Genomic DNA, 26,003 nt, shown 5'->3' with positions numbered 1-26,003 from the left:
TCCATCCGTGGGCTTTTTGCTGGGGCAGCATCTGGACCAGCATGTTGATGCTGTTCTGGATATCCTGAAGGCTGGTTTCAAGTCAGCTCCAGAAAAGAAAATGGCGAGAATAATAGACACACAGTCATTCATTTGTGCATACCTTTGTAAGGGACTTTGGTCCTGTTAAAAAAAAGAAACCAATTTTTAGATTTTTTTAAACATTGCTTATTAATTGTTATATTTATTATGTAGTATATTTATTACTTATTTATGTGTTTTTACTATTAAATATTTATTCAACTGTATATATATATCTAATATCTAAATACAAATTGTAAGTCTACCCTCTGACATCTGACCTGTTTGATCAGGTGTTTGCTTCTGCTTGAGAGGGTTTCTATTTCTTTCATTGCTTGATAGATATTGTAAGAGCTGCTTCCTTCCCAGGTTCTGAGTCAAAAAGTTACTGTAGCCTATATGATAACTGTATCATAGACATGAAATATTGTGTTTGTGTTTAAGTCTGTCCTGTGCAATAATAAATTAATGATGTACATGACAAAGATGAGGTACAGGTACTTGCATTGATGTATAGTGATGATTGAGTACCAAATATGTATAAGGAATGTAGGATAATCCATTTCAATATTATTAAACTATCAAAAGTATCAGACCTCACCTGTACTTGTCAGATTATTAGATGGAGAATAATAAAACAAATGCAGTCTAATACAACAGCCCTGCAATAAATGTCAACCTCAGTAAGGTTATAATGTTAATGTTTTTTTAATGTAATGTTTATGTGAGGTGTTTGTCCCATTTATATGAATGAGGATAGACTAAATATTAGAAAAATCTCTCTGACACATTAAATGAAGACTTTATACAATATTAAACTGCATTAGTTTTTATCTCAGTGTAGCAAGTAAACTGTCAAGTCTACATATAAATGGTTAACAAAAAAGCACAATGATTAGACGTACAAAGCTAATATGTCTCCTCTCCATCCTCCTCCTCATCCTGGCTCTTCTTTGACAGCATCCTCCTCTTCAGCCTCTCTGTAAAGCATACAGACGAATACAGCAATTGGCATCTGATCCATTTTGATGTTTATTGTCTAATTTTCTAATGTCTTAATTTTGTTCCTCATTCATTCATTCATCAACGTCCACAACAACAACCTTCCACACTATATATACATATATATATATATATATATATATATATATATATATAGTAATATTTTAAAAAAGAAAACGTGAAGCGGCAGGGTTGTGTTTTATATTATATTTCATTTTATTTCAAATATATATTACAGTGAGGATAACCACAGTAATTCATTTATCTTTTTTCTTTATTGTACACATGTTCATATTCAGAGGAACAAATAGATACATATGAAAACAAAAACAAAAAAAAAGACAACAAACAAACAAACAAAAAAAGATTACATTTTACATTTTACAATGCCAGAGTTTGTGTTGTATGCAGCATATTATATTTGCTTAATAACTTGGTCTTAATAGCTTTTGTGTTTTTAACATTAGATAAAATGATGCTATATTGTTTAAGTTCATTAATAAAGTGCAGGAAAGTTGGTTTGGTTCTTCACCATTTTTTCTCATGAATATGGAATTTTCCAAAAATAATAAATCAAAGTTGTATGATATACAGCATGTTCTTTTCAATCTTATCTTGACTGAAATATAGCATTACATCAAAATATCTTTTTCAACATTCATCTGAAGTTTCTTTTATAGAAAGTTGGCTATGCCAATCCAGAACATTGTTGTATATATACAGTGAAAAAATAGATGGGAAATATTCTCTTTTTCTAGTCCAAAAAAAATCACACTTATAATCAATATCCAGTCTGAATCTTTCTAACACGTTTTACCAGATGAAAGACATTTCCTTAAACTTGTTATTGATACAGTATTTATCACAAATATCCCATGCTTTCTCACACTGTAGATCGTTAAATAAGGAAGACCAAAAACATCTAGATGATGGGACAATGACACAGCTGTGTTCCTAATATTTCTGTTAGAGCACTTCTCTTACAATGTATTAGTTACGCCAATATAAATTTTTTCCACACCATCTTCAAAATTAAAAGGTAGGTCTACAGCTCCAGAGTATAAGGACACTTTCTGGTAGCATGCTCCTTTGGTTTTATAGGTATTTTGAACTTATCAAGAAATTCTTAATAAGATAATAAATAACCATTTTGATTAAATAATTGGTGTCAGTATTCCATTATTAAACCATGTGTCATATTTTTATATCAGATGCCTTTATTGTTCCATATTAAGTACCTGTTAGGTAAAAAGTAAAGACTGTTAGCTAATAACCAAGCTGTCAGTGCTTGCTGATGAAAAACTGCCAACTTAAAGAGATTTTTATCAACAGTCGCATTTTAGTAGAAATTTGATACCTGGATCAAACAGGTAATGGGGAAAAATATTTCAAATACTATCCTTGTTTTTTAAGTATTCAATAATCCACTTCAACTCAAACTTGTTATTAAAGGAGGTAAAATCTAGAATTTCCAGACCTCCGTGGTTTTTGGTGTTACAAAGCTCGAATTTATTTAAATGGTGAGACTTATTCCTCCTTGTAAAGCACCTTATCTGTGGGAAATAAAGTGACAAAACAACAGATCTGGATATTCCCTCCGTTTTGGATAATAGTACCCGACCATAAAGAGCTCTCTCATTAGCCGGAGGCCTTTTTTTCCTAGGATGGCGAAGTCATGACCCGCCCTTCTCCGCCTGTGATTGGCTAGTACACGTTGCTTTCGTTCGTTGAGTTGGCTATGAGGATTGAGATTGGTTAGGATTGAGATAAGAATATCAGGGTAAGCCAATCAGAGGCAGAGTAGGGCGGGTCATGACTTCGCCGTCCTGGGAAAAATATCTCTAACCGGAGTAAATACGTATCGCCAAAACGAGTTGGGATGGAGACGTCATCAAGCAGAATGACCCTTTTACGTTGCATGTTGCTTAGCAACGCAAACGGCGGGAACTCTTAAGTACAATAACTAGCTTGCTAGTTAGCTATTGCAACAGTCTATATTCATGATATTTAAACCTGAAGAACGAGATTAAAAATACAGTAAATTCACTAATGATATTTAATTTGATTACAGATGGCATATTGTTGGGCAAGCAGTCACAGTATAATTAGTGGTTTGTGCTTTAGTTTGCCTGTTACAGTGAAGCTAGGTCAACTTGTTAAAGCTAACCACATAAACTACTGTCAAGACACCTGGCAATTGATTAATCTAGAGGTTTAGGATTATAGTTGATTTTGCAGAAACACTTGAATACTAAGGTATCCAGGAATTAGCAGATTACTTTTTCAAACAACAGACAATAAAGTGCTCTAATATCAAATGTTTACATGTCAGTTAAATTCTTATCTTGGCTAAAATATTTGGTTTTTAAAAATTTACTTGTCTTTCATGGTCATACTGATTTGAATAGACATGGTCAGTCAATATTAGCTCATTTGGTATTCATTTATGTCACAAAAAAATGAATATCATCAATATACTGTTAAATATTAATGATCAGTGTTGGCCTCAAAAAACAAACAAAACAAAACAACAGTATTCATCAGACCCTGGTTGTCTATAACTATATCTCTATATGTATATGAGGAAATATGAAGCCAGTAAACTTGTAGACATCATATAAATGTAGTCTAAAATCTTGTTTCACGACTGTAACATTCTACAATTGATTTACTACAGTAAACTGTTTTAATGGCTGTTTCAAATTCCAAGACAATATAACTACATTCAGTAAATTTCAACAAACACAACACACATTTTGATGTACAGTTTTTTTTAATTGAAGTGTCACAAGCCATTTAGACCAAAAATACAGTACTAACAGTGTTGTTGACACAGTCACATTAAGGTCCCAGGTACAGGTCCACTGCTACAGTGATTATATTTGATATTTGACAGTAAAACAAAATACAGTTAAGAAAAATTGAATACACTGTGATAGATAACTTGAACAGATGAGAAGGCTTGTAAGCAGGACGTGTTATGTATAAAGACAAAGTCCTCATAATAAAATCAAGATTATTTTTCAAAAAGTGAATGAGGGAAAAATTTACTTATTTACAAAACATTTATAAATGGTGTTTGAGGAAAAACATTTGTAAGTTTCACAGATAGAGAAGAAGTATGCAGATAAATATGAGGTGTTGCATTTGTCTAGCTTCAATAACCACAGAACAAAAGATCATACCAACAATGAACAAAAACTGAACAGTCGATCATGGTTTAAAGGGCCAGTGTGTAAGATTTAGTGACCTCTAGCAGTGAGACTGCAGATTGCAACCAACTGAATTCCAAGCATGTACTATAGGAGAAGCTACAGTGGCCCCAAAACTCGTGAAAAACGCAAAAGGCCCTCTTTAGAGCCAGTGTTTGCTTTGGCCATTCTGGGCTACTGTAGAAACATGGTGGTGCAACATGGCCGTCTCTGTGGAAGATATATCTATATGTAGATATAAAGGGTTCATTTTGAGTTAACGAAAACACAATGATACTTATTTTCAGGCAATTATACACCAATTAAACCACACTTACATATAATATTATATTCCATTTCTGCAAAATCCGTTCCGCTAAATGCCACTAAATTCTACAAACTGCACCTCTAAGTCTTCCATAAATGACGTCACATTACGTTAGCCAAGACTTGCACAGCTTAATTACTCCTATACCCTACATGGTTTGATTATCTTTTTAGTCATGGAGGGCATTTAAGCAAACATTCACATTGTCATACATGGCTCTTAGCTGAACAATTCTTTAGTGTTGCATTAAGTGTGCTTTGCTCTTTGAGTGACATACACGGTGGAAATTAGGAATTACTGACTAACAGAGTTACACAACACAAGCTTAAGTCCAGCGTGTGTGAAATATTCTGATATGAGATTCTCTTCAGCCGAGTAATTAAGTAAATGTAACAGAGAACTATTGTTTTCCAGATGTACATAAATAGACTTATTCACACTACATAAACTGTACATTTCTGTACCCTGAACACATCTTAGTGCCCTAATAAGACCTGTCTCAAAACAGTACAGATATTAACACTTAACACAAGCTTGAGCTTATATGTTTATATTGCAATAAACATGAATATCATATTATTATAAATGTCAGGTTCAGCCACTGAAGTGCTGTTCATTTAAACAGCTCCACTCACACAGCCCGCTAGCACACCAGGTCAAAGAACATTCAGGGTTTTGTTGATTTATCTTTGACCCTCAAGATTGTGCAATTAGGCATCAATGATTTTCAGTGGCGCTGTAGTACTTTTTAAAAGTATGATGAAAACAAGAAGTGTAGAACCTTGTTTGAGAAATTCTTAGAAATGGAGAAATGTTTAGAAGAGCGATCGTTCCATGAAACAAACTAAGAATTTTCAAAACTGTTCAGTTTTCTGTATGGTCCAATTTGGATGCTTTAACATATACAAGATAAAAAGGAAACTGACTTATTTTTTCTCATGACACTTGTACTCAAGTTGTTCAAAAGTCATGAGGTTCTATGATTATCAAAGTAGATTTTGTATTCTCAAGGGTTCAATTAATGCGGTTTAATTATCATATTTTCCCACTTTCTTCTATGCATATGGTCCAACAACAACACTGAGAAACTGTCCAAAATAAAAGACTGCTGACTTTAAAACAGCTAATAAAATCACTGTTTTTAAAAATGAAACCAAGTTAATTTCACCTTGAAAATAAAAAAAAGTGCAAAATTGGGTGCTTATGAACAGCTAAATAGATAAAAGAAAATATCTGAATGGCAGACAGTTGGGAATACTAGCCTTAAAATCTTAGCTCATGTAGAGAAGGCTACACGTTTTGCTATGTGACAGCTCACGTTTTGAATTTCTGCCTGCCAATCAGAAACTTCTCAGCTTTTAGCACCTACAAGGTCATTGGTTTGCTAGTGGATAAAACCTTGTATAAAGAGGATGTTTTTCATTTAGTGCACATCATGTATTCACCGCCTCTTATTTCAGGGGCGAATAAATATCATGCTACTCTAAATAACATCTTGTAACCCTCTGGTATTATTGTTTGGGCCAACCTCACCCTTTATAATGTTTTCACAAGGACACCATTGTTCGATTGTATTGCACACATTAATAAGGTCCACCGACCACACCTTTTCATCCAACATCCTGCCATCTACGCCCAGCGCCCGCTGGACACAATACTTCGGCTGAAGGAGAAACTTGTGTCTGAACTTTTATGCTTCCCCCAAGCACCGAAGGGCACGACAATAATTGTGCTATTGTCTTCTGTTCCATACTGAAGAGCCTGAGAGAGAAGACATCCACAATGTAAAATAACTTTACTCACAAAATCCAATGTAGAGCAACAAATAAGAGGTAAAATAATAGGAATTATGGGGACATACTGCATGCTACAGGGAAGAGGCAATTAAAAAACTACATTGATATTCAGTGTGTGCATAATACTACCCTGATGTAGGCAATTTCCAAAAACGAGAGAGGGATTACGAATTCTCTGAAATATTTAAACATACTAAAAGTTCATCATATAGAAGATAAATCTGTATACATTTATGGGGTTTCATTATGGGCGAATCAAAAGCCAGTATAAAATTCCTACCTGGTCAGATATTCTCTGTGCTGCCTCTTTGGGATCATGGCACTGGTTGATGACATTACAGATCTCCTGGCTGTTCATAATGAAGTTAATGCCGTCTGTGGTCAGTGCCAGGAAGGAGTCATGGACATGGGTCAACTAAAGAAAAGGGCAAGCGATATTTAACAACAATTACAACTTTTTAAAGCCCTTTTCCACCAAGTGGGATTGAAATATTACTGTAATTTATAAGAGGTATGATCAGAAATTCAACAAAACTTTGAAAGGGGTTATGAAAGAAAGAAATTGTGAACTAATATCTTATTATACAGTGTCTTTATAGAGATATTTAGAGTTTGGAGCAGATGTGAAAATGTGTTTTGCTGCTTATTCAGAATTAATATGACGGAGGGGAGAATATTTATACAAAAGTGTATCTAGATGAACAATGTTTACTGTAGAATATTCACATCATCACATACATACAGATAAGGGTAAAAAATATGGACTGGTTCATATCCAAAAATAAGAAGATTAAGTGTTTGTTAAATACATTTGTTGTCCAGAGTCTGTGTTGTCGTTATGCTACCGTACACATATTTAACACATATCATTTAGGCTATAATTCCTGTATGAATTAGCCTTAAACATCCAGTGGACCAAGTTGTGACAGAATAGATTTTTATGAACCTACCGATATTCTCTTGGTCTCAGGCTCAGCAATGACACCCATGTTCTTCAAGTCAAAGTCTCCGATGCTGCGCGTCATAGCCAACCTGCCGTTGACGTTTGGCTGTCCCAGACTATTCCAGGTAATGAAACCTCCGCTTCTCTTTATCCTTGTGGCAAGTGCAAAAGGGGCAGAGATGTAAACAAAGAACGAGTTATTTTTACAAATCAAGTAACAATATCCCTCTAAAGCTCATTACAGCAAATACCAACAGTGCTTATAGCATAACTTTTAAATGTGTTTTGAAGCTGTATGACTCATCAATAATGAGATTCTGAAGCTACAGAAAAATCCTGATTCGTTGGGTTATACTCCTTCATCCTGCTCTGGTCATCAGAGCCATGGTCAGACCCAACTGTTATCTGTATAGATGTTTTAAGGTTTTTTAAGGTTTCTCCATCATCTGAATTTTTTCTACATCCAACATTACCTTCTCCTATGAGCTCCTACTAGGTGCCAGGTAGTCACTAGATGTTGTAATCCATAGAAAAAGACCAAAAACCAGCAGTGAGCTTATTTAACATTCAATAAATAAACATAAAAGCTATCTTGAGCACTACTTAGAGATTTATAGTCTAAATACTTGTTCCAAAAATGGTCCTTTTAAACACTAAATGTTGATGTTCTCACAGATATGAGTTACATTACTCTCTGGAAGTTACATTTAGGGAAAAAAGCATCAGTAGGGTTTGCACTTCAACACAGATATTTTCATTTATTCTGCCTGGTGCCTGATCTCATGAGGTCAGCAAAATCCATGTGCTAATAGGATGATAAGGATGTAAGTTTCCCTAATAGGTGCAACAAAACTTCAACAGCAGCGGCACTGACAAACATCTATGTACCTCTCTTTCTCGTCCTTCCTCTCAGGAGTGTGGTCGACAGTGAGTTTTAGGGCCTTGCCCTTGCGACACAGCATGGCACGGCTGTCACCCACACTGCCCACCACCAGCTCAATGCCGTCCCTCAAAAGCGCCACAGTGGCGGTGCTTCCTGCGTTCATCCCAGGTACTACAGAGACATAAAAAGAAACATCAGAGGAGGAACATGCCATGATGGTCCACACAAAGAAGTCACTGTTCACAACAATCACATGGTGTGTATCTCACACTCTCACATCCATCACACACACTAAAACATGAACACATGGGTGGGAAGTCATATAGTGGACGTATAGTGAACTAGAGATTACACAGTAAACAACAGAGGAGGGAGTCACACATGCAGGTCGAACTGTTTCAGCAGAGTTGAGGTCCAGAGCAAATGTTACAGCAGAGTTCAGTCTACAGCTGAAACTAAAAACAATAAATATTAACAACTGACACAAAACTTATCAGTGTCCAGTGTTGTTGTTGATGTTAGTAACACATAAACTCATCTAAAAAGAGAAAACTTCTTTCTTGATACTCCCTGAGAAGGTGATTTGTTTTACTTCTATGTTTTGCATGCATTTATCTAAAGTTACAAATGTAAAAAATATACTATGTATCTTCTATAAGGAAAGTTATATCAAATTTAATCACTTTGTACTTGGTAAAGGTATTCTCATTAATGCTGGCAAACAGTAAGATGTTACTTTCACATACTGTAGAACACAGCAACATGTTTCCAGCCAACTTTATGAGAGTCATTAAATGTCACTAAGTAGATTTATCTGCTGAAATTTGTAGGTCTGCATTCAACCTTTCTCGCTCCGAAGAAATAACTGGAGATTTTAAGCTATGTTTTTGTTTTTTTAATCCTACTCTACATATTTAACATGCTGCATCTCATGGACTAGATCTGTCGCTGACAACATACATCTCATACGACTTCTCAAAACTGAAGCACTGTCTCACAAGAAGCTTTGCATACACTTGGTGAGAGTAGAAAGAAAAGGAAGAGAGCGAGAGAGAGAGTGAGGAGTGAGAGAAAGATAAGGAACCTTCCAGTAGTCCAGGATTTAGGACCCGCTGGACTCTCCTTCAATATCTAGCCTCTCGTCATCCACATTGGTGCCAAGGGCCTCCAGCTCTAGGCTGGGTCAGCAGCTGCCGTAGATAACATGCACACACACACACAAGCATATTGGGACATTTCACACAGCGTGACCGATGTTTGGCCACATAACAGGTAAACTAGCTTTCATATGAACAGATACCTTAATCAGACATAATGTCGGCTGAGAAAAGTCAAGCTAATTTGAAAGGTTTCTATATAAATAAGGGAAAACCTGCAGATCATATGATTTGTTGAGAAAGAAGTTTTACATTTATTCTTAGAGTGATGCTCAGATTAACCCTAATATTAATTTAAATGCCAGTTTTAAATACTACAGTCTGCAGTATGAGAAAATATCAAGCGATGGGTGACAAATAAAAGGAAAAACCACCATAAAGTGTCTTGGCAAGGTGTTGGGCTACCATAAGCCTCCAGAACTTCAATATTAACACAGATTCGACACATTTCGGGAGCTCTACTGGAGAAATAAACACCATTCGTCCAAAAGATATTCTCTCATTTGGTATTTTGATGATGGTGGTGAAGATCGCTGTCCAAAATCTCCCATAGGTGCTCAACTGGGTTGAGGCCTGCTGACTACACAGTATATGATTCACATCATTTTTATACACATAAAACCGTTCAAGCAGCCACATTTATTATGTTCATCCACACATGTATCTAGGTTTTTCCCTTTATTTGTTGCCCGTCTTTATGTTTAGTACTGGAAGCAGTGAAGCACTAGTGTCGGTCCTGCTACTTGTGGCTGGTTTATTGCTCATCAATCATTAAGTAATTTTGGGTTAAATGACAGACCTCTGACCAAATGTGCTCGGGTCATGTCAGTTGGGAAATCCAAGGCTTCAAAGCCTAGGTAAGATAAGTCAGTTAAGTTTTGAAAGGAGAGAAAAAAGTGGCATTACATACATATATGTGTATATATACACAGAATATCTATGTACATGTAACATGAAAGAACCTACCGTTTGGAGAGAAGTGTAAGTGCTTTGCAAGAGCTTTGTCTACTTCAAGGAAGGCTTTAGTTAAAACTAGTTCCAGATTGTCCTCCTCTGTCACAAGGTCCCTGAAACAACAACCAAAAACTACAATGATCAGAATATCAACTACAAAAGTATGACTTTTTCTTGATATCATCCCATTTGCGGACAGTCAAACTGTTGATCATATACATTTTTTCCTCTGATAATGAGTGGAATATAAAATATTGTAATTCCCTCACTTGATGAATTTCTCCATGTATTTGTCACAGAAGTCAGCTGCGTCTGGTCCACCGTGCCCATCAAAAACAGCGAAGTAGAGGATATTGTCAGTCATTTGGGAGACCTGGAAGCGGTCTTCGTTCTCCTTGCGTTGACCAATGAGCGAGGCGCAGCCAACCTTAGATAGACTGACCTTAGGAATGGGTTTGCCGTAGCGAATACTAGAGGGCAGCAGGATGGGCTCATCGATACGATTGTCCCAGATGCCAAATGAATCCCAAGTGGTGGGGCGGCCGCTGCTGTCGGGATCAAAGCGTGTGTTGCTGTGTCGTCTTCCTGAAGGGCTGTAAAGATGTCTTCGGAAGATAGTGAACTGGAGGTGGCTGTCTTGCTGGAATGAAAGTGGGACTAGGGCCATTTGTAAAAGCCCACTGCGACCTGCATGGGGCCCACCGCACCTTGCCAGACGCGTGAGACAGGCTGCTGACATCACCCTGACAGCACAAACACTGGAGAAGCACTGGATGCAGAGGCAGGGGGATGTGCTGTCCAAACACTGGGGGAAAATAGGTTTGTTAGATACAGAATTTTCAAAACATCTGCACAGACACTACCGAATCTCTTATCAAGCCTTTAATCTCCCCTCACTCTTTTTTTTATAAGCAAAGAGCCATGGAAAATATTTAGGTTGCAGTTTTTAGCTGACTGTTGCTGTCTCTGATTAATATGAAATGCTGTTCATCACAGGGCAGATTAGATCAGCTATAATTAGCCTTGACTTTATTATGACTAAGATTTGGCTGTTCTCTGGTTGATGCGCTCTTTGCAGCTGGTGTCTGTATTGAGCCAAAGCTTGATTGTGAGTGAAAAGAGACATCACTCCGCAACACCACTGTACGACCGCAAGTGAACTATGTGTTTTTGTTGTTTGACAGAGTAGTGACTCTTCTCAAGACAATTGATCCTATTAGCTTATCACGTCATTTTAAGAATCACTCAGTTAAACTTTGATTCATGTCAACATTTTAATCTGATCAATTTCATAGTTCTAAATCAGGACCTTCAGTATTCAGAGAAAGTAGCTCATGAAGTACAGCAGGCTACAGCTGTTCATTGAATGTGTCACATACATTTATGCAAACAATTTATGCATTACAAAATTTCATATATTATGCTGCTCATGTCATTTACAGGTTGTAGGTACAAATTTTGAATATCAGAACATAAGTTTGGCTGCCACTAAATTCTGTAGTGTTTCTGTCTTCTCAGCCAACAAGAGGTGATTAAACATCTTTGAGCTGTAGTTATTTCAGCCTTTTTACTTTATTTTTTACTTGCTAATGTTGAACAGTAAACCTAACAACATTCAATAAGGGATTTAAAAAAGAATCCCTTGTTGAAGAAGAGTAAAATGCTATCAAACTCCATCCCTGATTGCCATTGACTCTGTGTTATTCAGGTTAAAGATTGACAAGAAATGATTATTGAATGTTTTGGATTCCTATTATCTCAGAACAGACAAACAGGTTTAGATGAAAACCCTTTACCCAAGGTTAACTAAAGGTGCTTAAAACAGTGTTCAAATTATGTGAACGGATTGAAGGTGCCAAGAAACTCTTGTACAATCATGTTAAGTCTTAAGTAGAAACAATTAGTTGATTGATAGAAACTTAATTGGCAACTTCATGATATTTTATTGTTTCATTTATCAACATACTAAACGTTTGCTGGTTCCAACTTCTCCAATATGAGGATTTGATGCTTTTCTTTCACATATATACTATCAGAAGGATTATTTTGGGTTTGGGACCATTTGAGAATGAAACAAGCATTTTGCTTACATAATCTTTGGCCCTGCAAAACTGACATTTAAGAATAACTATTAATCGAGAAAATAATCAGCATATTAATCAATACTGAACACGATGATAACATATTTAAAAGCTGACCAAGATTTAATCCAAATGTAACCAATTGCAATATCTTTATGTGACAATCCTTACCTTTTGCGTGTAACTGTGATCTTATTTCATATTTAATTAAAGGGTTTGTCATAATGATGGAAAATAAGCATTGTAAGTTATGTATTCATGATTGAAATTTCAGGCCTGTTGTGTTTGCAGTCATTACCAATAAATATACACTTTGACAGCATCGGATAATATTGACAACGCACTTATATATACAAGTTTATAACCTGTATACACTGCCATTCTGTTCAACAGGATTCACAAAATAGGACTTAGCAGTTGAATTACATCAAAGGTAAATATTTTTCTTAGAAAAGCAACGCTACAAGAATGATGTAACTCCTGACAGTTATAAAACTAGCTGTTTACGCCAATAATATAGCAGTTATTTTGTGATGTAAACACCAAAGTACCATACGGGGGTGTGCCCATTTCTGTCAGAATACTTTAATAGCCGTACGTAACATAAAGTTACTGTACTGATGAAGAAAAGCAGCAGATCAGCGTTAGTTTGGTTTCGAATGTGTTAGCATTACCTTGTTAGCTACATAACGCTAGCGATCTTTAGCTAGCTAGGTGACTAGCATTAGCTATGATTTCGCAGTTTGTCCAATATCACGGAGACAACCCCCCTCACCTTTCTGCGGCGGGTATTAATAAAAACTCATACCGTTGATGTTTTAGATATATTTGTCTGATTTAATCCTCTTCTGGCTACTTGAGAAGTAGCTAACTGACTTAAACCGCCCTCGTCTCCTCTCAGCGTCTCCAATGCATAGACTGTGCTCCAATGTTATCAAACAGGGCCTCTGATGTCCCCGCGCCAATCAGCGTGCTAGAAACGTCTACGCCTCCTTTGACGCCCCATGTATGGTGCACATGATTGGTCAAGGAGATGATGAATGACAGCTGTATACGCCAATCATTGATCAGCAAGTTTGGCCTCCGCAGCCAGTCAGAGAATGGAATTTCCTCAACATATTGACTTCTACAGTCACTCTTCCCTTAGTCCTTCTGGGATCCAGACACCTCCTACTTCCTCTACGACATGTGCAATAATATTATGTAATATTTACATTATTATTACATAACTCGTCGAAGGCCTGAATGTTTAACCTAATCATCCTGCAGGCCTAATCCTTGGCTTCGGGGTACAGAATTTACTGCCGCTGCTGTCCTATGTCCTGACATTGTTACTGACAACTGATTTTTTTAAAAAACGGCCTCCTCCTTATTATTATTAAATGGAAGAATCTGCTCCTGTCACTGCATTAACCTGCACACAGTGCACCAAAACCTGCATGCACCTGTTGACCTTACACAAGGGGTCAGCAATTAGCCAGTTTTTCTCAGCACTTCTTATAAGGGCCGATATTGTACAGGCATTGTACAACATCAGTGAAAACACATCCTAATATGTTGTTAACATGTTTTGCTTATTTATTTCCTTTAATTCATTCAATAATAAACTTGATTTATAAAACAGTTTCAGGGTTAGGCTATATCTGAGGGCATTTGTCATCGTTCCCATTAGTAAGAGAGGGTGGCTTATGTTAAAACTCAATTGGCAATAATGTCTTATTTTTTGAAAATGTTTATGCAGTAACTGTCTGATCCACTGCCATCATGCATCACCCAGGTTGTCTTGGATACTTTAAGTATTATAAATGCTATATAGCTGAAAGAGTTTTGCAGAAAAGTGAACTCACTGTGAATTAGGAGATTCTACAAGATACTTTTCCAGAGTAAGGTGAGTGATAATTCAAATACCCTTAGATATTTGTTGTAAACAGTTGATCTCTGAGTTAATCAAAACCAGGGGATTCAGTTGCTCCTGGATCTTCAAATAAAATTCAAAGAGATTTAATGAGAAGATTAAAAATATTCAATCAGGCAAATACTTAGCCTACATATTGAGTGCAATAAATGTGTAGTGGGTCTCTTCCTCACCAGACTTGGTGCTTTTAAACCTTTAAATATCTCAGATTAATTATCATTATCATTAAAGCTTCTGTCAGTCCATTGAAACTATCAAAAGAATTTAAAAAGGAGATAGCTGAAATAGTGCAAGCCACTATTTTGACAAATTGAATTATCTCTATCATGTACTGTATAAGTCAACTGTATAACAAACCAGAGTTCAAACAATGTAAATGAGGAAAACAGAGGAAGGAGAGGGGAAATATTAGACAAAAACATGATAAATTACAAATTAATTGGGATAATTCTGGTGCTATCAATGTGTTTTTCACATTAGAGGAATTGAAAAGAGCTATAAATCATGGCAAAGATATCACTCCAGGTAGAGAAGGATTGGGATGACATCACCTATTTAAACACACTGGAGGGCTGGTGCTAGAGGAAATGTTAGCTCTAATCAATAATGTGTGGGAGATTGGTCATCTTCATAAGGAGTGGAAACATGTAATAATTCCAAATTTGAAACCTGTGAAAGGAGCCAGATAACCCTAGTTCTTATAGGCACACTGCCCTCACCTCTGTATTATGTAAAATAATGGAACAGATGATAACAGACAGACTAGTGCAGATGCTGGAAAAACGGGGTTACTGACAGAGTACTGCAATACGGACTGTCAGAATACACTTCAGTCATAACCAAGTCACTAAGAGTAATGTGGCAGAATACATGGAAAAAGGAAAAGAAGGGGAGGTCTTACAGAAAAAAGTGGAAAAAACAAAGAGCAATTTTCCCTACAACAGAAAGGATTCGGTTGTCACAACCAGATTGAGGCTTGGGCATTGTGGGTTTAGGAGTAGGCTGGCTATGACTAAGAAACACCCGGATGGCAAATGTAAGTGTGGAGGCTCAGAGACAGTGAGACACATCTCATCCAGTGCAAGAATTACTCACATCAAAGGAAGAAGCTGTTCAAAGAACTGGGAGCAGTTGGAGAAACTCTGCTCACTTTACTCAACCTGGATAATTGGACTAAAATGAAGAAATTTCTGGAATGTTTGCACAGTATTAGACTACATAACAAAATATAAATAACTGTCAAAAGGAACATTAGAGGGCAGCAATACGCCATGGTAGCTTGCAAGGATCTGCAATTCTTTCTATGAATGGGGTCTTTTTTTTCTTTACAGCTATCGAAATGGGCAACCCTCTCTGAACAATATGGAGACATCATTTTTGGCAACAGCTCATATGAAAGATAAAGATACAATGGGATAAAGCGTTTGCAATGTAAATATTAGCTAGCTGCGATTCCTAAACAAACCACAGAATCTGACGGGTCACAGAATTTGCTGTAACACCTGCACTTCCTGTTCGGCGGGCCAATCGTAGCTTTTTCTCAGGTGACGTTTAGTGACGTAGCCAGCAGTGGCATTTCCTCGTTTGTTTTTCGAGCTTAACTCATTAACTGGAATCAAACGCCCAATATCAGAATGCATCTGCCCAGGTAACATCCTCTTTGAATTTGGGACGAACTACCTACATTACATTTCTGTTTTAGTCACACTTAATGATGTCGGTTAACCAGTGGATTTAATGTTTTTCCTGCGTAAGACTTAAAGTCAGCGTTAGTGTAGCTCGCTAAGGTTAGCGTTAGGTAGCTAACTATTACCTATGATGGATTGTGTGGGTCGACAAGACGTTTTCCGTTTCCGTCACTAAACTGTTTTACAAGCTAATAATGTCAGTGGAGATATTTCGCTACGGCTGTTGACTGTGTTTATCATGTTTATCCTCTTCACTTTCTCCCCAACAGCAAGCTAACGTAAATGTCCTTTCAGATGAAAAGGGCTGGACCATTTACAGTTCACTAATAAACATAGCGACTAACTGAACGGCATTCATATCAAACTCATTGCTAATTGCTAATTTTAATTGCCACAGATCATAAACTTGGATTCAAATAGTTTCTTAGCATCTCGAAACCGAGTTTGGGATATTATAGCAAGCTACGAGCTATATTAACGTTACTTATGAATGTGTTAGTCACTGTGGTGGAAAGTAACTAAGTACATTTACTCAAGTACTGTACCTAATTTAAGGTATTTCTACTTTACTTGAGTATTTCCATTTTATGCTGATTTATACTTCTACTCCACTACATGTATTTGACAGCTTTAGTGACTTTTCAGATGAAGATTCGACACAATGGATGATATAACAAGCTTTTAAAATGCACCACATTGTTAAAGATTAAACCAGTGGTTTCCAACTTTTTTGGCTTTTGATGTCTTACAAAAACCAGGGTGTAGTCAAGGTCACATTTCAGATGTCTATGAGTTGTTAACAGCTCCACGAAATAGTGATTTTTCCCTCTAAACTTCTTTCATGGGCTGTTGAATTAGATTACATCAGTTTTAGCAAACAGCTTTTCAAATGGGGCTCAGCGTGACAACGGAGAGGTCAAATCAGGGTCTGACATGGTTCTTGACATGAAGTCATTTTATAACTCCTGGTTAGAGATACTCTAATGAGTATGATGAGGTGACTCCTGTGTGGGATGGTCCCATGTGGTTGAATCCATGCTGCTTGCACGTCTCTTTCTCTCTCTGTCTCCTTATTTATCTCCATTTGTTTATTACCTTTGGCTAACTCAGTAACATGCATGCTGCGAGTGGATTGACATTAAGGCGGGCCGCTTGGAGCTGCTTAAGCAGGGATTACACTGACAGGATTTATTTAAACACACTGCCTGTTCCTCTGTTGTAGCTCCTCTTACATCATTCTCACACTCCACCACGTTCCCACCTCTAAACCCATCCTTCTTTCATTCTTAAAACATCGTCAGAGTTCACACGTGGAGCACAGTGATCAGTATGTGTTCCTAATGAAGAAAGATGACATAATCACTCTGTTTGTTTCTTTTAGGGTTGGCATTCACATGAAGAGGAGAAAACGGGGCTGCTTTCGAGCCTGAACAATTTTGTCTTCCTCCATCTGGACATCACTGTCTCTGCCTCTTCAGACCGGTGCTCATCCCCTCTCCTTCGCCAACATGCTGTGTTGGGGTAACGCGAAAGAAGGACAGTTGGGTATTGGTGTGGAGAAAAACCCCATGTTTGAGCCAAGGAGCTGTCAGGCGTTCAGTGGCAGGGGACTGATAGAGGTAGCTTGTGGAGGACAACATTCAATGTTCCTGCTTCATGATGGCAGTGTGTACACATGTGGCTCTAACAGCTGTGGGCAGCTGGGCCACGACAAACCAGGGAATTCCCCAGGTAAACTTTAAGTGTAAATGGCAGATTCATTTCCTTTTGGTTAATCATTATACATTGTAGGTTGTTGCACCACCCTGCACTCTCACTGCTTGGTGTGTGTGGAAAGTTACAAAGCATGTGTGAGAATACGGGTGAGCATGACATGATCTATATCGCTAGTGCGTGAGTCGGTGGCCTTATTAAAGTGGAGAATTCATTCCCTCTCTCATTGGTGTTATGTGAAATAATATGTTTTGACTATTTCTAAACCTTTTTTATTCATATTTCAAACTTCCTAAATGATTAAAAGTGCTATTAAACTAAAAGAGGAAGGCCTATTATGTAGCAGTTACAGCCAGACGTACTGCAGTAGAGTCACCTTCTCATATGAGAATATTTCAAGATGACGTTGCTCCAACATTTCCACATTTATGTAGAACTGAAGTAGCTTCTCCAATGTGCCATTAAATGTCTTCTACAGGTCTTAGCAAGTCCAATTAGTTTGTTTTCATCGCTGCTAAATATGATACGACCTGCATGACTGATAACCGATGTTGATAAAGTTACCAGGCAAAAACATGGTGACAACACAAGCTTTATGTAACAATTCATGTATTTTATTCACTTGTGTTATACACAACACAACATTACTTTGGCTGCAAAATTGACTGCAAAGAGAAAGCGTCAATATTATCAAAATAAATACACATTTTAGTCAATGTGCCTCCATTTCTAGGTCTTTTTTATTGGTAGCATGAGATTGCACAGCTAGCTTCATTGCCATTTCTAGATTTGAAACACTTATAGCTTGTAAAGTGATTACAGACAGCGGTGGGTTTGTGTTTGTGTCATGTGAGCAGACGTTTGTGTTATACAGGCATGTGAGAGCCTGCACGATAGCAGGAAACCACTCAGGAAATGAGCACACCGACTGCAAAGTTTCTAATTGTTTACTGCACATGTTCCCTTCACACATGCTTCCTACTGCATTTCTCCATTTTCTATTATGTGACATCAAGTATTGTCTCGAGACAAGCCCATTTTTACAGCGTAGTTGAAAACAAAGATGACTCGGATTTTTTTCTGTGTATTAATGGTTTTATTTGTTCTTAGCATCTTGAATCTCGGGCGTTACTATGTTATCACATACAGTACATTAATGTTTTCTTGCTTAGGTAATTTGAAGAACACATATCTAAGTTGGTGCTGTAGGAAAGATTGTTGATGAGATAGACTGCACATGTTAAATGCCTTACATGGGTTGGGTTCATGAGGACATCATAAATGCCCTCTGTGTCATAAGATCCTAAAATAAGATTAAGTACCAGTTGTCAATTAAAATGGATATCTAGCTATTTGTAAAATGAACATTTACAGCACCAGAATCAAAACATTACATACCTTGATCTCTTATTTTTCATGCAGCTGTTTCTGTGATAGTCTTACAAGCTCTTCCTCCTCTCCGCAGAGCTAGTAGGAGCTCTGGACACTCAGAAGATAACAATGGTGTCATGTGGTCGGGCCCACTCTATGGCGGTGAATGAGCAGGGCCAGGTGTTTGCCTGGGGAGCTGGTGAAGGGGGCCAGCTCGGTCTGGGGACTGCAGAGGCGACTGTTCGAATTCCAAGGTGACTGTGTAGTGCACTATAGAGGAACTGATGCTTTGAGTCTGAAAAGAGAAACAAACACATAGACTAGGGATCCATAGTAACAATGTTTTGACTGCTTATGTTTCCATTAAAATATAATTGATTTTAAAGTGTAATGAACTATTATAATGACTTTTCAGATGCATTCAGTAGCCTGAAACCAAGTTAGTTTTACAGGATTTTGGACCTGATGAACAAATGTTTTTTGTGTTTTCCTCAGGTTGGTGAAAAGGCTGTGTGACCACCGCATCTCTCAAGTAATGTGTGGGAATCAACACTGCATCGCACTTTCTAGAGGTGTGAAAGGCACAATCTCTTCATAATACACGATTATATCACTCTTTAGATCTGGAATCTCATATCCACACACTGTACATTCAAACTGATTGCAGTTCACATCTGGTGTCAGAATACACATCTCAAATTCTTCTTGAGAGACAAATTGTGTTTATTTTCTTTATTTTGTTTATGTTTATGTTGAGATTGGAGATGGTTCGGGGTTTGGTGATGGTTGGCTGTAGGTTTTAGAGGTTATTTTTAGGACTTACAGTTAACAGTGTCCTATGTGCTTTCCAAACTCTTAGATGGCCAGCTGTTCACGTGGGGCCAGAACACCAGTGGCCAGCTTGGACTGGGTAAAGGAGAGCCCAGTAAGCTGTTCCCTCATCCTCTGAAGTCTCTGGCGGGAATTCCTTTGGCACAGATAACCGCTGGTGGAGATCACAGCTTTGCACTCTCCTTGTCCGGAGCTGTGTTTGGTTGGGGAAAGAACAGAGCTGGACAGCTGGGTCTCAATGATAAACAAGGTAAAAAAATCAGCTGGATAGAAAGATGCTGGACTCTTTACATTTTTAAAGTGCATTGTGTTTCTAAGACATAAGATGTATTATTATTTATTCCAGTGTAGCATAGTGTTTGTTGCTAATTATAATGTAGAATTAACGTTGCACATAGCACTTACAGTATTGTTTGGGCAATAGAGAAGTGTGTATATTTCACCAAGTACTGTGTGTCTATATAGAGGAAATATACACACTGAACTGAAGTAATACATTGGTGTTTGGCAATGTTTTACCAGCAGTACAGGAAGTGGGTTATTCCTTTGAAAATGGTTTATAAAATGGTTATAGGTGGCCATGTTGAAACAGAGAATAGTATAAAATGTTTAATTGAAAACCTCTTTTTCTATTTTTTTTTACTTGGCATGATAAAGAAATGATCTATTGGACAGTGAAGTCATGATTTATTACCACATCAATGCTACTGGACTACTGTTAGCTGTGTAGTCCAGTGTTCCCATAAGTCTCACCTTTACATTTGTGGATACATCAGACTTGCAGAACAGGTTGACCTTGTTTATGTTTCCCTTCCACAGATCGTGCTGTCCCTTGCCACATCAAATTTTTGAGATCTCAAAAAGTTGTTTACATCAGTTGTGGAGATGAACATACAGCAGCCCTCACAAAGGTATCAATATAGCTGAACCCTCACCTGTGCTTACATATATAACATATTTTGCTGCCTCTGATGGCATGCCACCAAATCTAAAATAATTCAGTTTGGTCAGTTGTTGGATAATTAGAGTATTTTCTTTTTATACTGTAGTGACCTGCTTCTTGTTATACTGAGCATTTGTTTCAAGAGGACCTTGAAAAATCTAAAACATATTCCAACCAGTCTGTTTAAATCTGCCTAAATAACCCCGACCCAATACCTGATACATGTGCTTTAATAAGCAAAATTACATTGTATTTTCTCTCTGGCAGGATGGTGGCTTGTTTACGTTCGGTGATGGCTCATGGGGTCAGCTGGGGCACGCCTCCACCAATAATGAACTTTTACCCAGACGAGTGCTGGAGCTCATGGGCACAGAGGTGTCCCAGATCGCCTGTGGCAGGTAAAGCTACACAGAGTATTAGGTAACACCTGTACAATCTGATGCAGCTGAATACAATAATCCTGCAGTAAATTATATGTTTGTGAAGTTTAAACTTTGTTTAGAGTGTCAGAAAGGTGTTGATTAAGTTCAATAGTAGGTTAGTGGTGATGTTTAACTTAGATAGTATTTTCAGTGTTTTATTCACTTCCATTTATATACATAAGACGGAGAGAATATAAGAAACACCACAGCCTTAGCAGTAGAGTTACTGTAGAGAACACATTTCTGAAACAGTGTCAACAAAAACTGAGTATAAAAAGGTCACAAATGAATTGCAGGGTAATTTAATTGGCTTAAATTAAGACTATACAGGCATAACTAATGAATTCATTGTATAAATTGTGTCCTTCTGCATCTTAAATCTTTCTTTTTCTTTTTGTCAGGCACCACACGTTGGCGTTCGTTCCTTCCTCTGGTATGGTTTATGCATTTGGTTGTAACAGCCATGGCCAGCTGGGTATAGGAGTACTGGGAGATGCCAGAGGCCCATCTCCTGTCAAGACCAGTTTCCTGCATGGACATTCCAATAGAACAGGTAAGGCAGAAGACTGTTTGCTCACTCTATGAGGCTGTTTACACTTGGTTTTAAAATGCGTTTCGGTGATCCGAACAGAAGTGGACAGTGGAGACACATTGCCGTTCACACCCGTGTCTATCCTGTGTCTCCAGGGTGAGAGCTGACCACTTGTGTTCAGATTTCGTTACTGCCTACGTCACTTCCGCCACAATGTCGAAGGGCCCTGCGCAGAGTTATTATGTCAATCTGTCACCAGACAAGCGTCAGAGTTGTTTCATATATTCTAGCTAAGAAAACAGAAATGTTTCAATATCTAATATACATGTACAAACTATTCCAACTGTTGAGATTGGCGGGACAAAGTTATTTGGCGTTAGCGTACTGTCATCAAAACAACCACCACGTCCTGCATTGATGATGTATTTTCCTGTTAAGTCCTTGTCAGGGATCCATCAGGATACATCAGCGTTTATATTACAAAAGATATGTGGTCAAATGCATCCCAGACCACCTCGACAAGTGGTTTGAATGCTCGGATCACAATGCGTCTTCGTGGTCATTTACACTTGTATTTAACACTGTCCACTTGTGATCCGATCAGCCAAGATGCATTTTAAAACCAAGTGTAAACAGGGTCTGTGGTATAAACTTATACTGTATTTACCAGATATGTGTGGCTTGAATTACTTTTTTGAAATCTCTGGCTACTATTTAAAACATTTTCCATTTATTAATACTTATGTATTTAGATGTGCGCTCTTTATTTTCTAGCAAGTAAAAGTGACATTTTTTGGAAATGTATTATTTAAAATATTTATTATTTACGACATGGAAAATAAGCAAAGTACAAGTATGACGACTATCATGTGAATATTTTAAGATTGCATCTACAATTGATCTATAATTGAACAGCCTTTAACACCACATACTCAGGTTCAAGTTTATTTGTGAAGCACCATGTCATACAAATGCAGGTGAAAAGCAGATACATTAAGGCATCAAAGTGAGTATTTGATTCACTGTTATAAAATGTCAGCTAGCTAACGTGTTGTATTTGTCTTTCTTTATCAGATTCAAAACAATATACAGTGACCAAAATCATCTGTGGAGGAGACCATAGTTTCTTATTCTACTCTAATGAACAGGTATGTATGTGACTTGATAAAGTGTTGAGTAATCCCCCTATTTTTAAGCTTGTTGCCTTATTTATGAATTTTTCATCAGTTGGTCCCCACTATTTGTGTAGTTTGTACATCTTCTGACAATAGTCCCATTGATTCATATCACTCTCTTCAGTTTTTGCAGTTCTTCAGTCACAGAATTGATTTTTTTTTAATGGCAATTTTACTGTAATTTTTAATTTTACCACATGCATACTGTATCACCTAAAGTTAGAAAACATGGATAAATGTGTGATGCAGACAGAAAATCAGGTGTCTTAAGAAGATGAGATGTATTATAAGATAGACGAAGCCAACAATGTTACATATACCATGACTGAAAAAGGTTATACAAATCTACTCCACACACACATCCTTGAGCTGCTGATCTTCTGGGGATTATCAGGATCCTCTATTTAATCTACTAATTCCTTATCCTCTAACCTTACCATCAACACTAGCTGCCTACTGTAAACCCTCAACGTTGACTGTAATATAATAGTTTCAACACAAAAATCCTTTTTAAAGCAAAATAAGATGCATACTTTAAAAACTACACCTAAATAAATCGGTCAATTTAAGTTGCAGCTAATGTGGTATGTATTTTCTTTTTGCCAGTGTTGCTGCACTCCGGTTCATCACTGTCAGCGTTTCACCACAGGGTGGCATTAACGCCTAAACTTTGACCGGTTCATATATTGGCCCTGAAGGATCTATGGAGCAATTGTCTGGTACAAATATGCAACAAATTGCCAGGAATGTCCACTGATAAAGACATAACACACATTCAATCTCTACAACAAAAATATTTAGACCTCAGGCGTGGCCTATTTATTTTATCTTCATGGAGGAAAGAGACGCACAAGCCAAGCCAGCTCTGTGCTTTACTGTGCCAAACGCAGTGGAAGTGCCAGCACAAACAATCTTCCAAATGTTTGTAACATTGCTGTTCTGTTTCTGCTTGTCTTCCTCTCTGCAGAGTTCAGCCCCCCCAGAAGACTTCAGAGTGATTAATATCAGTAAAACTCTCTCCCCAATCAATTATGAAAGATTAAATTCGTGGAGGTTAAAACTGATGTACACCACAGATTCTAGTGTCAAAAAGTAAGTAATAAACAATAATTGTTTGAAACGGATTTGATTGTATATTTCAAAGTATTAACTTGTTGTACACCATCAGTTTTAATGGTGATATTGGATTTGCTTGCTTTGATATGTATAGATATTTAACTCAATTTGTATTTTAATGGTCTCTGTACTTGTCGTTCAGTTTAAACTTTTCATTGTAATGCTCTGTTTTCTGTTTTTGTGCACAGTGATATCATAATACAACTCTCCTCTACGGCTTGCTGGAACGCCAGCTTCTTGGACCAAAGGTACTCGACCCCTTCATGTTTTTTCTGTATCCGAACACTTATTGTAAATGGCACAGGAAGTGATGTCTTGGCCTTTTCTCACATCACAGCAGGTTTACGTGTTTTAATGAGAAGGGCTACCGTAAGAATAAGATAAGAAAACCCAGTGATGACTGTGAGGAAACTGGTCTTTACAGCATCAAATGGTCGTAGAATATAGCACTGTAATGGACAAACGAAAGACAGGGTGATATCATGCTTAACCACCCATGCAAGATTTAATCAGGGTAACCTTGATCTTGTGTGCATAACTGTGCTCTCACAATGCACGGCACTTAAGTTCAGGACTGCAGATGTTACACATACACCTGCTGTGTTGATGACAAATGATGTGGATGACAAATTCCATTGCCAGAATAAAACTGCCTTTCTGTGTAGACTGGTTGAAGGCTGTTATCAAAATTAACAACAGCAACCGTAGCATACATAAAAAGGTTAGTCTCTTTTCGGAGGTGGTCTATGTTGGTGAGCCTCCACCAATTAAAGTACCAAAAAAAAAAGCACTGAATATGGTTGCAGCAAGTGCAAATTGCACTGTGCTGCTGGATTTCCAGTGTTTGTCCTCCTCGCTTTGCATTTCACACAATACATCTGACCGTGGTGAAGATCAGTAAGTATTTTATTAGTGTCTTTATTAAAGCTAGCTGCAAGTAACGATTATTTTCATTATTGATTAATCGTTTTGTCAAAAAAAATGTCATTTCTTAGAGTTCAAGGTGACATCTTCAAATGTTGTGTTTTATTTGACCTACAGTCTAAAATCCAAAGATATTCAGTTTATAATCTTTTATGACACAGAAAAGCTTCAAATCTTCACATTCAAGAAGCTACAATCAGCAAATTTTTAGCATTTTTGCTTTAAAAATGACTAAAACGATTATTCGATTTTCTGTATATTGACTAATTGGTTAACCATCTAATCGTTGCAGCTCTAGTGTCATTTACATTCGTTTTTCATCATATAGATACTGGCATGCTATCCAGACATGTTCACCTAAATAAAAATGAAGAGGAAGTGTACAGTACTATGATACTAAAAACCATGTAGCTGAATGCACAGACTCGTATGTCAGCAAAATTCTTGAGAACCGATTCACCAGCAACCTCACAGGATCTACTTGGTTTACTTGTCACATGCTCTCACTCGTGTTATGTCATCTTATCCATCAAACATGCTGATCATCAGGGCTGAGAAAGATGCTATCTTTTTGGTCACTGAGACCTGTGAGACTCCAGATTTCTTTGACAGTCAGCCTGTGCGGGTGGTTTTTGAGGACAGACTCATCAGCAGATAGTTATCGTGTTCGGGGAATGAGCTTTGGAGACCATGAAGGACCGTTTTATTCTACTCCCTCCCTTGAAACTCAGAAGGACTTATCGAGACTGTCGGCAAAGCTTCTAAAGCCACTGTTACATGTGACAGAGATGACAGATGACTTTATTCCACAACTTTAAGGAGTTACATGTGTACAACTGCGCATACGGGAAAAAGAAACAGAAAAATTAACTTTTTTTTTTTTTGCAGAAGACATCTGGGCATGTCACAGTAAGAAAAGCACAGGTGTCAATAATAATTAATAATCAGTAATATTTGTGCGTTTCTACTATGACAAGT

At 37.4% G+C, this 26,003-nt stretch overlaps 2 protein-coding genes across 6 annotated transcripts in view; one reads left to right on the top strand and one right to left on the bottom strand.

Annotated features, from left to right (window-relative positions):
- Positions 1 to 3,816: 3,816 nt before the first annotated feature.
- On the bottom strand, positions 3,817 to 13,344 carry ppm1kb (protein phosphatase, Mg2+/Mn2+ dependent 1Kb). 2 transcript variants are annotated; one of them, XM_042389197.1, is made up of 8 exons: positions 13,204 to 13,344; positions 10,584 to 11,119; positions 10,327 to 10,427; positions 10,160 to 10,213; positions 8,209 to 8,374; positions 7,328 to 7,472; positions 6,658 to 6,792; positions 3,817 to 6,342 (listed from the first exon to the last, which is right to left on the bottom strand). In XM_042389197.1, exons 2-8 carry the CDS (start codon positions 11,051 to 11,053, stop codon positions 6,211 to 6,213), a joined length of 1,203 nt encoding a protein of 400 aa, XP_042245131.1. In that variant the 5' UTR covers positions 11,054 to 11,119; positions 13,204 to 13,344; the 3' UTR covers positions 3,817 to 6,210. The 2 variants fall into 2 exon arrangements, with proteins under 2 accessions (XP_042245131.1, XP_042245141.1); XM_042389207.1 differs by lacking the exon at positions 10,160 to 10,213 and having other exon boundaries at positions 13,204 to 13,342.
- A 2,329-nt stretch (positions 13,345 to 15,673) lies between these two features.
- herc3 (HECT and RLD domain containing E3 ubiquitin protein ligase 3) overlaps positions 15,674 to 26,003 on the top strand; it is a 32,168-nt gene continuing 21,838 nt past the window's right edge. Inside the window, exons 1-11 of one of the 4 annotated variants that reach the window (XR_006092066.1) lie at positions 15,674 to 15,958; positions 17,380 to 17,729; positions 19,177 to 19,336; positions 19,578 to 19,654; positions 19,942 to 20,163; positions 20,733 to 20,824; positions 21,124 to 21,254; positions 21,680 to 21,831; positions 22,885 to 22,958; positions 23,592 to 23,704; positions 23,953 to 24,035. Coding sequence is in view for 3 of the 4 variants with exons in the window: in XM_042390422.1 (XP_042246356.1) it covers positions 17,507 to 17,729; positions 19,177 to 19,336; positions 19,578 to 19,654; positions 19,942 to 20,163; positions 20,733 to 20,824; positions 21,124 to 21,254; positions 21,680 to 21,831; positions 22,885 to 22,958; positions 23,953 to 24,077; positions 24,290 to 24,349 (1,316 nt within the window). In the remaining variant the exon portion in view is untranslated. Of the gene's footprint in view, positions 15,959 to 17,379; positions 17,730 to 19,176; positions 19,337 to 19,577; positions 19,655 to 19,941; positions 20,164 to 20,732; positions 20,825 to 21,123; positions 21,255 to 21,679; positions 21,832 to 22,884; positions 22,959 to 23,591; positions 23,705 to 23,952; positions 24,078 to 24,289; positions 24,350 to 26,003 lie in introns of those variants that run through there. The other 3 variants (XM_042390422.1, XM_042390416.1, XM_042390407.1) reach the window with 3 other exon arrangements.

This window comes from Thunnus maccoyii, chromosome 2, assembly GCF_910596095.1.
Source record: "Thunnus maccoyii chromosome 2, fThuMac1.1, whole genome shotgun sequence".
Classification (NCBI taxonomy): domain Eukaryota; kingdom Metazoa; phylum Chordata; class Actinopteri; order Scombriformes; family Scombridae; genus Thunnus; species Thunnus maccoyii.
The sequence above is the reverse complement of the archived record's forward strand: the minus strand, read 5'-3'. Positions and strand labels throughout refer to the sequence as shown.

What these genes read in the sequence shown, in the direction of transcription:
- ppm1kb (XM_042389197.1), bottom strand. Translation starts at nt 11,053, where the DNA reads ATGTCAGCAGCCTGTCTCACGCGTCTGGCAAGGTGCGGTGGGCCCCAT. An exon ending in AGGAAGGACGAGAAAGAGAG is followed by an intron (nt 7,473 to 8,208) that starts GTACATAGATGT and finishes ACTTGCCACAAG; the next exon opens with GATAAAGAGAAGCGGAGGTT. An exon ending in CTGAGACCAAGAGAATATCG is followed by an intron (nt 6,793 to 7,327) that starts GTAGGTTCATAA and finishes CCTTTTCTTTAG; the next exon opens with TTGACCCATGTCCATGACTC.